We start from the raw sequence: 11,732 nt of genomic DNA, 5'->3' as shown, positions 1-11,732 counted from the left end.
ACAAGAACAGAATTAGTGCAAATACCACAGCTGGAACAATACAGAAGTAGCGAAATGTAAATCCAACTTTGGCGACTCTCAAAGCCACGTCGTCCAAGTCATCCTATAAAACAGAAATTTAAACAAACAGTCGTCAGTTTCAATGGTGCTCGTTAGTTTGGTCGGTGCGAGAGACAAGAGACTGAGGCAGTTTCCGCGTAGGATGGCTCCTCTAAATTGAATCTCATTTGAAGCAAAGGTTTCATACGCTAGGGGGCACCCATATACTGTAATACGTCCTGGGATCCTGCAGTGTGATGCTGCCCTGTCCATATAGCATAGGAGACTTTATACTACACATATACCCTCGAAGTTTTACCTTAAGTTTGAGTTTGACAACCCCTCAGATTCTTTATTATTAAAGTAATCTATGCTACCAGCTCGTGGAACACATGTCAAAGTACAAGCATATACTGACTGCGAGCATTATACCCCATTGTTTTTACACAGCATCTATCACGTTGCAAATTCTTATAAAAATGTTATTGATGGTGGTGGATATAGCTTCAGATTATATTATTATTATTATTATCAACACATTTCAATGTAAATGTAGGCGGTGGCCTAGGTGTCATCCTTAACAGAGCACATGACCTCAACTGCCAATTTAAAATTATTAAGGCATTGTTTAAATGAGTGAGTCAATTCAACCTGAGGGACAGGTCACAGTAGCCTAGTATAGATCCTAGTGAAATCTAAAATGTAGCCTATAAGAGCCATGGCTATTATGCTGAATTCACAGTATACAGTAAGAACCACTGCTCAAATGTCAGAAACCGTCCAGCAGTAAGGCAGACCTATACAAAGAGTATACAATTTAGTCATTGTAAATGGACGTGGGTCTTCCACACCAAGTCATATAGACGGTGTTGTTTTAATGGACTGTCCAATTCAGTTAATTATAGCCAATTGTATACGTCTGACTGGCATGGTGATACATATACAGACCAAGTAGGCCTATTTGGTCTGTATATTGGCATATTTATCGTATAGACTGTAAATAAGATGAGATGAGTCAGTTATATATTCAAAGCGGTTATCATCTCTCTCTCACTCTCTCTCTCTCTCTCTCTCTCTCTCCTTTTTAAGGCTATAGGGTGGGGCGAGGGGGTCATTGCGTTCAGAGGTTCATCGTTAGCTGACCACAGGTTTAAAGATCAAAATAAGGTCACACTGTCTGGACAATTTTATGTGAACGACAAGGATTCATTATTGCCGCATAGCCATAGCCATCTCTAGGGGTGTTTTTTTTAGCTTGTTGTGATAAACAGAGTGGATTTTGTTGCCTGATATGCCGTAAGGAATCTAAATCACGACAGATTATCATGAAAATTGCGGGCATACATTTCACAGATTTCAGTATGGTTAAGCTATTTGAGTGAATAAAAAGCATTGCCTTTCCGAAAAACGTCTCTTTTTAGGACCCAGCGGCCCTCTCGACCCCTATTTCTTGCTCTGGCAAGGCACCAAGTAGCACAAGTGCCGACTAGCCAATGGGGTTGAGGGGGAGGTCCGTAGGCTCTGACCAGTCAAACACACTCACCTTCCTTATATGGCAGCTGATCTCCATGGTAACGTGTGCTAAGTTGCAGCAGTCGTGTCAAAGTTCACTATATAGAGAGCTCAGTGAGCTGATCACAGAGAAAGCATTCTGCCAGCCCGGCTCCTACCAATCGCAAATCACTTCCTAACCTCCGCCTTTTTAACATATTTGATTACTTTGATTCTCGACTCTTTTTCCCTATTAGTTATCCTTTGCACGGAGGAGGTTTCTGTGGGTTGTGATCTTTTTTGTTTTTACTGCATTCGACTTTTTTGGGGGAGAGTTGTCTTCATATTCCAGGCTCCCCAAAACATTGGCTTAAGCTGCGCGCTTGCTGGCGCTATACCTCACAAGAAGAAAAGGAACAAGTCGCATTTTTCCCTTTTTTTCTCCTCCTCCTCACCTTCTTTTTAATATCAGTTGGTGATTTTCTTCAAGACTTGTGCTGGAACTTGATAGTGGCTGCTAGTGTTCACCGATTGTTTTATGCTGCTGCATCGTCTACAGACTTGCTCCACCTTTTACTGAATAGCCTATGCTACCTCGGTTGATTATTCTAATATATTTAGCCTACCTTTCCCCATTGATGGGTGTACTGGATGGCTGACTGTAAGCTTCCCTGGACTTGGCCTTTAAGCGTAAGGCAGCGACTCAGCTCGCCATCGCATCAGTTTTGAAGCGTGCTTCGCAACGTCTCCAACAGCAATAAATCGACAGTTTCGGAAGATTCGGAGTGGATTCGACATATAGGGTAGAATTGACATTTGTATGTTCGGCCGAAGATCTCAGTTTACTGCATTCCCTGAGACAGATATTCACCGCGACATCAAAACGGCAGACAAAAAGTTTCTTTCCGCTGACTGATAGATATGGCAATGGTAGTGTGGAGAGGCTCCCAGGACGATGTGGCTGACACCCAAGGCTCCCTTTCCTCGCAAACCCAAGGAGGACTATCACTTCCCACCCCTCAACCAGGCCAGTTGAATCTGTCAGGCTCTCAGGTCGCCCCTCCGAGCACTCAAACGCCCGTCCAAGGACCCCCGAACAACACACAGTCTGCGCCGTCGAACCAGACGTCGGAGAAACAACAGCCACAGCACATCGAATGTGTCGTGTGCGGGGATAAATCTAGTGGCAAACACTATGGCCAGTTTACTTGCGAGGGGTGCAAGAGCTTCTTCAAACGGAGCGTACGACGGAACCTGACTTACACATGCCGTGCCAACAGGAATTGTCCAATTGACCAACACCACCGCAATCAGTGTCAGTACTGCCGCCTCAAAAAATGCCTCAAAGTTGGCATGAGACGGGAAGGTATTGGGATTTTTTGTTTCCTTATTGATGTATCTATTAATGCATTACAGGCAATCGAACACGAAACCATGTCGCTCCCATGTAGCATGCCATATTTCGTCTACCGACTCTTCCCTCCACGGCGCTGCGAGCGAAGCTCGCAATGGAGCCGCTCTCGCCAGACGGGGCTCGTCGGGTCTTCATTCGATCATATAGAATTCATTTCAATTCTAAAGCACACTATTGCTCCTTTGTAGCAATACTATCGCAGCGACGGCCACGCTATTATAACGGAACGATAGTTGGATAAATCCGCAAAATAGATAAAAATCTGTATTAGATATAGATGATAGGCGACTGTGCTATGGCGAGTGTCGAATTAAGACAGCGTGTTCAGGCGGCATCCCCGCATTTGCGCCGTCTATCAGTTACATAACTAATACCCGACATTTGCTTGAATTATGTATGCAATGCCGATACATAATCTAAATCATAGCGTTCCAATATTTGTCGAACACACGGGCATAGTTGCTTTATAAAACTAGATGAATTGCTAAGTAGGTTAAGGGTTAAACACGGTCTGCCTTGCCCTCTTTGTGTTGCTTTACAGCCAGCTCATGTTGCTGCTGGAGCTGAATAACATCACCTTAAGACTATATATGCATGTGTTCAAAAGCCTTTAAAATCGCAACTTGGGCAGCTATAAGACAACATGGTTTGTAACATCAGATGTGTATTAGCCGAACGGTCATTTCTGTATCCATTTACCTGTGTGCTATTTTGTAGGCTATATGCTATAGGTGTCCATGTCTGTATTGTTGTTGTTATTTCAATACCTGACATGTAATTGTAATATTAGGCTATTACATAGCCAATTGATCCAGCATGCCCTAAGCTTTTTGGACAGCATGTTCAGTATGAATGCTTGATAATTTGCAGAATTCAGGCATCAATATCTGTAGTTTCTCTTTTTACTGCAGCTGTGCAAAGGGGACGGATGCCACCCACACAGCCACACCACGGCCAGTTCGCCTTGACAAATGGGGACCCACTGCACTGCCATTCCTACTTATCCGGATATATCTCTCTTCTGTTGAGAGCGGAGCCCTACCCCACGTCCCGGTATGGCAGTCAATGCATGCAACCCAACAACATAATGGGCATCGAGAACATTTGTGAACTAGCGGCCAGGATGCTCTTCAGCGCCGTGGAGTGGGCCCGGAATATTCCATTCTTTCCAGACCTTCAGATTACTGACCAGGTGGCTCTACTGAGGTTGACGTGGAGTGAGTTATTTGTGCTCAACGCCGCACAGTGCTCCATGCCCCTCCATGTGGCTCCACTTCTGGCGGCGGCTGGCCTTCACGCCTCCCCTATGTCTGCGGACAGAGTGGTTGCCTTTATGGACCACATTAGGATCTTCCAAGAACAAGTGGAAAAGCTCAAAGCGTTGCACGTTGACTCTGCTGAATACAGCTGCTTAAAGGCAATTGTGCTCTTCACCTCAGGTAAGACCATATATCGATTAACACAACAGTTCAGGTTCAACCTGTGTGAATGTGACATATGGACACATGGGCTACAAACAGACGTTGACTCAAACACCCTTGACCCAAATAGACATGCACACACGTGTGAAATATCAAAGGCCTATATGTTTACTATACTGTCTGCCTTCATTAATTATAGCCAGCGGCCAGTGGGCTGGCCTTTTGATAGTAAATTATGAAACAATTTGATAAAGATACTGAGTGAGCCAGGAATACAAGGAATATTTGACACAATTTAGCAAAAATATGTTCTCTCTTATTTTTATATTTTTAAAGCAAAAAATAAAAGGAAGCAAGCATTGTCTTGAAAACCAGAAATAACCGGAGTTGATGACCTTATGAACAAATAGTCATAAAACATTTAAAAGCATTTCTGTCTGTCTGGATAGTTCTCCTGATCCCATGTGTTGTGTCGATGAATGTTACACTTGGAGATTTTCGTCATTTATCAATGTGTGTATGCCCAACGTCTTGTTTGTATGGAATGACAGATATAAATGATGTCACGCTCCGAGGGGGAGGGGAATAGAAAAAGAAAGACAACCCTAATGTTCCATTTGCACACATAAAGCACAGCACAGGTTTCAACCACTCGTCATTTATGGTCAGACATTTCCGAGAACCATAACCCATCGCAGTATCCATATAGGCCTATAGTATAATGTGGATGTTGCCGTGTCGGTATTTAAATTTGGTATGTTCCATTTTTTATTTCCAAAAAGATCCCCAGTCCCTCCTTACCCTGTCGTGCAGATAGCGATTCGAGACATCTCTGGACTTGTTCCAAAACTAGGTCATGACCCAAACTTCCTCGCTATTTTGTTACATTAGCTATAGCCTTAGACTGGAAAATAAAAAGTGGGTGCAAGTGAAGATTTACAAGGGTTCATTGGGTTATGTGAAGAAAAGCTCTTTTAAATTGGCGCAGGCTACTGACATATTTATTTGTTTTCTGTTCCAAATTCGCCATTTTATGTTTTCAGATGCCTTGTTATTACAATAATAATAATACAAAAAATACATTTCACCGGCTACTCTTAATCAGGACAGGAGTTCCATGGTTGTTTAAAGTGCATTTCTCCCTAACTGACTGCCGAAGGCTTTATTGCCATAAACTGTGCTGGAATAACACGTGTGTGTGTGCTTTTAGTGGTTTTGATAGTGCCTATCTAAACTTTCAAACTTAAAGTGTGTACAGGCGTTTTGGCACACAATCAGCTGCCGCCCACCAGCTGCATGGTTACTATTATTTTCTTCTGTGATGGTATAGTAGCCTAGGATGGCCCCTTCGTAGCCTATGGGCTCGTTCTTTTTCAAGCTAAATCTCAGCGTAGAAAGGTCAGTATAGGTCTCTCTCTCCCCCCTCCCTCCATCTCCCTCTCCCTCTCCCTCTCTCTCTCTCTCTCTCAGCCCTAGCCTCTCTCTTTCTCTTCCTCTCTTCTCTACCTCTCTCTCCCCCTCGCTCTGTAAAACAGGCCTATATGAAATAGTCTTCAGCTATATGAATATGGTAAATTATTTAGTTGGCTTTTAAGGGGCTTCACCATGAGAAAATAAGGCGTCATAACGCATAAACACCTCAACGGCCTCTATATACGACCATCTGATATTTAAATAGTATGGTCTATTTTGCTAAGTAATGCTAAATGACATGCAGCGTTTAATTGGTTTCGGCTATAAGTCGAATTACATATTATAATATATTATATTTTACATACAAAACCATGTGTAGGCCTACTGCACGTTAACCGCGTTGATGCACCGTTCCCGTTCCAAATTGTTATGATATAACCTAATTGTGTTAACCTAGGCCTATTGATTATTGTTGCTAGACTATAATCACAATTGACAGAAAGTTAAATAAATAAATATATATATTTTCAATTAGGCTAGTATAGGATATACATACACACATGACAAATTATTATATATTTAAGTGTAGACATCACAATGACCATTCATTGCCAAATGAGTGTCAAGTGTCATGTTGTCAAACTAATGCTTAATTTATAATCCATCGTACGATGGTGTTGGAGATAGCAGATCTGCTGAGCTTGTAGATCGGCAATTTTCCGCGCGCGACACCTCGACGAAGTATAAATCAGGCTTAATGCGATGTACTTGGCGCAGTTGGCGACGTCGTGAAATATCTTCTGCTGACACATTATTAACGTTTATTTGTTTTTCCACTAGATGCTTGTGGCCTCTCAGATGTGGCCCATGTGGAAAGTTTGCAAGAGAAGTCCCAATGCGCCCTGGAGGAATATGTTCGGAGCCAGTATCCCAACCAGCCAACACGATTTGGGAAGTTGTTACTTCGCTTGCCTTCTCTCCGCACAGTCTCTTCCTCGGTCATAGAACAATTATTTTTCGTCCGATTGGTAGGTAAAACCCCAATTGAAACTCTCATCAGGGATATGTTGCTTTCGGGGAGCAGTTTTAACTGGCCTTACATGTCAATTCAGTAAAGCAGAAGGAACGAACAAAGGGGGCTGAGACTACAATTGTTATAGGCTTCGTTTGTAGAAGGAAAACGGCTGTTACAAGAGCTTGCTTTCATGAAGAAAGACATTGACGTAAAATGACTGTGAATTTCAAAAATTGAGACATCCAGTGAACTTTGAAAAATATACAAGCTCCCAGTGTCATTCAGAACAACCTGCTTCGATCCATTTTTTTGTAAAGAAAGAAGAAAAGAAAAAAAAAATAAGAAAGGGATTTTGGTAATCCTTAAGGAAATTTTAAGTATTAAGTGCATTTAAAATGATAATTTGGGTATTAAAAAAGAAAAGGAAAAAAAAACATGGGGAAAGAAAAAAGTTTTCTTTTCTCAAATTACTTGTCCTGTGTCCATGTATAGCTGTGTTTTGTACTTTTCTTTGTTCCTCCTTTCTGGTTCCAAACCGGCCTATGTGATTCTGTAGTACAGGTGGTGTTATTTAAAAAAAGAAATCCATGATTTTATTTTGAAACAGTGAAATAATGTAAAATGTTCTTAAAGAATTAAAACCACAGCAATAGGAAGAGGCTTATAATCTAGGCTTAATGCTGCAAGCGCACTTATATTGTTAGGATGACCAATAACATCTGGGAAAAAAGTTTTTTATTTTTATTTTTATTTTTTTGGAGTTCATGTTCAACTTTATGACCCAGCTAAAAAATATTGCTCTTTCAACTAGTATGAAGTACCAAGATCCTTCTTGTTTCCATTATGATGGTTTCTGGCTAAATCCAGACCACAATAGTCCACTAAATAAGAATTTGTCAGCTTGAAAGTCCAGTGCCTAACGCTGATGTAGACCTAATTAAATGATAGTCAACAGTTTACACTATTTAGCCTATTTGATGGATGGTCCTCAAGCATGCACCTCCAGCTGACACTACCTGGCATCAATGTCCAATTGGGTATGACCTAAAGCTTGACAATGTCAAAGGAAATGCTATGCTAGCACAGTCCTACTGTCCCACAATCTTTGTTTATTTGACACAATTTGCGTACATGGTCTGAAGTTGCTAAATGGCAATGAAAACAAAATTAACCATAACAAACTTGGAGAGGTCAAGGGTCATAAAAGTTTGAAACATAAAAGGAGTAGTGTTTAATAGCAGTATTATTAAAGCGTCCCTGAAATGTCAACCTTTATTCACTTCAAGCATTAAGTGCCTGACAAGCATGATGTAATTTCTTATCAAAATGTTGTTAAAGTAGGCCCATAACATTTTGGGAACACGATTAGATTTGAAACTTCAGTCTTATGCTCTTGTATTTCACTTGAAAACGTTGATTAGAGAGGCAGTATTCTTGTAAATATAGGTCAATTCATTTCAACGAGTTTTCCTTTATACAAAGTATATGTGATTAAGAAAAATCTGTGGTTGCCATTTTTTTTCTCGGTAATACAACGTCTTCAAATTGAGTGGCAGACTTAGCTAGTAGCACTGAAAGTTATGTTTTTAATGTATATACATATTAGACAAAATGTTTCTTTTTTCATGTATATTTAGACTGTGAATGCATGGCCACAGGTCGCTAACCTATTTTACCTTTGATATATATAAATGTAAATGTTTTTTGACTGTATAGATATAATCTGTGCATTCAGTACACTAGCCCTTGTATTTAAAAAGAAAAGGAAAAACAAAACGTTCAATATTAGGCTAAGACTAAACAGGGTGAGCTGATTTTGGAAAGGAGTTGCTATATTTTAACGTATAAGTTTTCTCCTTTGGTCTATATATGACAGTCGCCGCGTGCGTGCGTGCGTGTCTCTGTGCGTAGGTGTGTGTGTGTGTGTGTGTGTGTGTGCGTGAGTGTGTGTGTGTGCGCGCGCGCGTGCGTGCGTATGCGTATGGTCGTGCGCGCGCGATTACACGCGCGTGCGTTTGAATGCAAGCAATTTTTGTCCTCGTCTCTAAGCTTTTCTTCAGCACACAAGGCATCATGTTGTGGTTGAATAAAAAAGGGATCATATACACTGCAAAATCCAGAGTGTTTATTTTACTCTGACCGTGTACGAATGTAACACTCGTACACTCCCAGAATTACAAATGGATAGATTCAAACATTTGTGCCCTCTCGGAGTTACAAATGGATAAATCGACACTGAGGATTTTACTGTGTATTGTGTAGTAGCTGAGTGAACACTGATCTTTGGCTGTTCGTTGCCACATTATGGACCAGAGAATGATACATGATTGTAATTATGAACAGTTTAAACTGACCCACGTTTTTATATAAATATATAAAAATATATGACTGCAGGGTATTGATAACGTATAGATACTTTTTTTATGATTATGATTATTATTATGATTATTATCATTATTATTATTAATTGCAAGTGATATATGTGAGTGTGTGTGGAAGTTTATAGTTGAACACAATTCTTGTTTGTTTGTGTTAGCTTATTGTAAACAAGCATTCTGCTGTAAATTTGTTCTTGGTATTAAATTATAATTTATGAATTTGAAAACAGCATTTTCATGTTTTATTACTTATCGTGTCACTGTGTGTGCGCGCGTGTGTGTGCGCGCGTGCCTGTGCGTGAGGGTGCGCGCGCTTGTGAGTCAGTATGTGATATGAGCGCTGCACGTACATGTCTGTGTGGTCGGAGGGTCAGAGACTGGACTCAATCCTGCCACAGAAAATTGACCAGAAACTGACACAGATTAATTTCAAATTTATAAGTGAACGTCCTCCTAATTTTGAGTTAGAACAAATATATATAAATTATAGCAGGCCTAGGATAGCCTAAATGTCAAAAATGGCATGCATACAATCCAGCAGCGGTGATTATGTGCGCTATAGTCTTCAAACTTACCATAAACTTGGTGTCCTATATTTCAGTCAATAAGACGTCTTGCCATTTTAAAGGAGCACATGGGCAGCATTTGTTTCAAAAACTCCATTCTCTTGATTCAAATAGGCAATGTTTTAATTATCGGGATTTTTGAATATTCTACTAATACGCTCCTTCGCATTATACTTACAAAGGAAGGGGAATGCGTGCATTAGGCTAGTGATGGGTTTAATGTCGTTTTTATGCTGTAATATTGCTGCAATACGTCTAGCCAGCCTTGTAGGCCTAACTAGGCAGTCGGCCTATCTATCAGTAATTAATTGCATTAGCCTGATATAGATGCAAGCTGGGTACGCCAGCCAGCTTCACCACGTGATTCCTGCTGTTTGGTGGCATTGATGTGTGATGTGTGACTGTCTATATGGTGTTGCTGAAGATGACAGTGATGAGTATGCCATTGGTGATGGTTATGGTGATGACGATAATATGATGATGATGATGATGATTATGATGATGATGGTGCATGGGGCTGATTCTGTTTAATCTAGGACTGTGGTGACAGACTATAGGTCTTTATTGCATGGTGTAGTAGCATGATGTTAAACCATGTCCGTGCACCACTCGATGGTTTAAGGACGGTGCTTCCAAAATCACTGCAACTGCATTTGGTTAATGTTAATCAGTTAATATGGTTAGCCTGTTCCATCACCACCACACAAACATTAGGGGAAAAGGAAGGTCAAATTGGCGATAAATATAGTTTCTTGAATCACGATAGGCTATATAAATTGCGTTTGAGTTGGATCACTACATTTATTTGGCTGGCTTTAGTTGACACTGACAGAGCGTGCATGCTGCTGAACTCTATAATTTGGACTTTTTGTAGTTTATTAGTTTGTGAAAAAAGGCTAACGAGGTGTAACTTGGCGCTGCATCACTTTTATTTATGTCTGTGTGAGGTGATACGTTTTTGACATGTAAGCTGCCAAAACATCGTAGTCTCATATAATGCTAGACTAGTTAACATTCTACCTATACATGCTAAGGACCAAGGCATGCAGAAGCGTCCTATACTCCTGGTCACAGTATGCATGCATGTCATGATGGCTGTTGAGGTTTGTTAAAAGTGTGTGGAGATCAAATCTAGTTGGGGCTGTGACGTCCTTTTAGCCAGCTGGCTAGGCATGTGTGTAACCATTGGAATCTTATATTAGTGAAACGACCTTAGTTGCAACTGCACTTGGACCGCCTTTTCCGTCTACCAAATCTCTCTCAAAATAGTTGTAGATCTGTTACAACGTCGTCGTCGTCCCCTTCAGAATATGGATGCAAGTGGTTCAAGTGGTTAATAAGATGGTGATAGTCTCCCCCTCCTTCTCCCCCTCTCTAGCTCCCTTTCTCTGTCTAATAGTCTACACTAGGCTACAGTAACAACATATTCTTCATGCACACTGCAAAGTGCAAACTCTCCGTGCTATGCTCACGCACTGTTCATTAAAATAGTATACGCACCTTGGCAATATGATCGTGACAAATTAGCATGTGGCACCTCTTGCTTACATGTAGAGTAGACATCAGTGGAACTGATATTATAACAACTTATAATATCATACCAGTGCAAAAACGCTAAGATATATAGGCATGACAATATAGGCCTAATAGTGAATATTGGAATACACATTTTATAACAACAACATACAATGATAATAATAACAATGACAACTGTGTATTATTTAGACTATTAGTAGTATTTAACTACTTATTATTGTACAGTTTAGTTGTTGTATTTATATTGTTTGGGTATATAGGCTCCAGTCCACTCCACATCAACATCAAATGGCTATAGATCGTAGGCTACTGACATCCTTTATGGAAATATATATTGTAACTTTTTGTTCTTCTCCTTTTTCAATTTTAGCTTTTAATGTTATCGTGGTCTTTTATATATTTATGTATGCCTATGTTATGTCTTGTGTGTATTATAGTCTAGAAATTGTTTCAATTCGT

The 11,732-nt window shown here is 40.4% G+C and overlaps 1 protein-coding gene across 2 annotated transcripts; it reads left to right on the top strand.

Annotated features, from left to right (window-relative positions):
• The first annotated feature begins 1,693 nt into the window (after positions 1-1,693).
• Positions 1,694-9,390, top strand: nr2f2 (nuclear receptor subfamily 2, group F, member 2). 2 transcript variants are annotated; one of them, XM_083763495.1, is made up of 3 exons: positions 1,694-2,896; positions 3,856-4,383; positions 6,619-9,390. In XM_083763495.1, exons 1-3 carry the CDS (start codon positions 2,452-2,454, stop codon positions 6,891-6,893), a joined length of 1,248 nt encoding a protein of 415 aa, XP_083619621.1. In that variant the 5' UTR covers positions 1,694-2,451; the 3' UTR covers positions 6,894-9,390. The 2 variants fall into 2 exon arrangements, with proteins under 2 accessions (XP_083619621.1, XP_083619620.1); XM_083763494.1 differs by having other exon boundaries at positions 3,838-4,383.
• Positions 9,391-11,732: the final 2,342 nt, after the last annotated feature.

Source organism: Protomyctophum parallelum (assembly GCF_964188405.1).
Source record: "Protomyctophum parallelum genome assembly, chromosome: 4".
NCBI lineage: Eukaryota > Metazoa > Chordata > Actinopteri > Myctophiformes > Myctophidae > Protomyctophum > Protomyctophum parallelum.
Note: the sequence above shows the minus strand (reverse complement) of the source record. Positions and strands in the feature narration are given on the sequence as shown.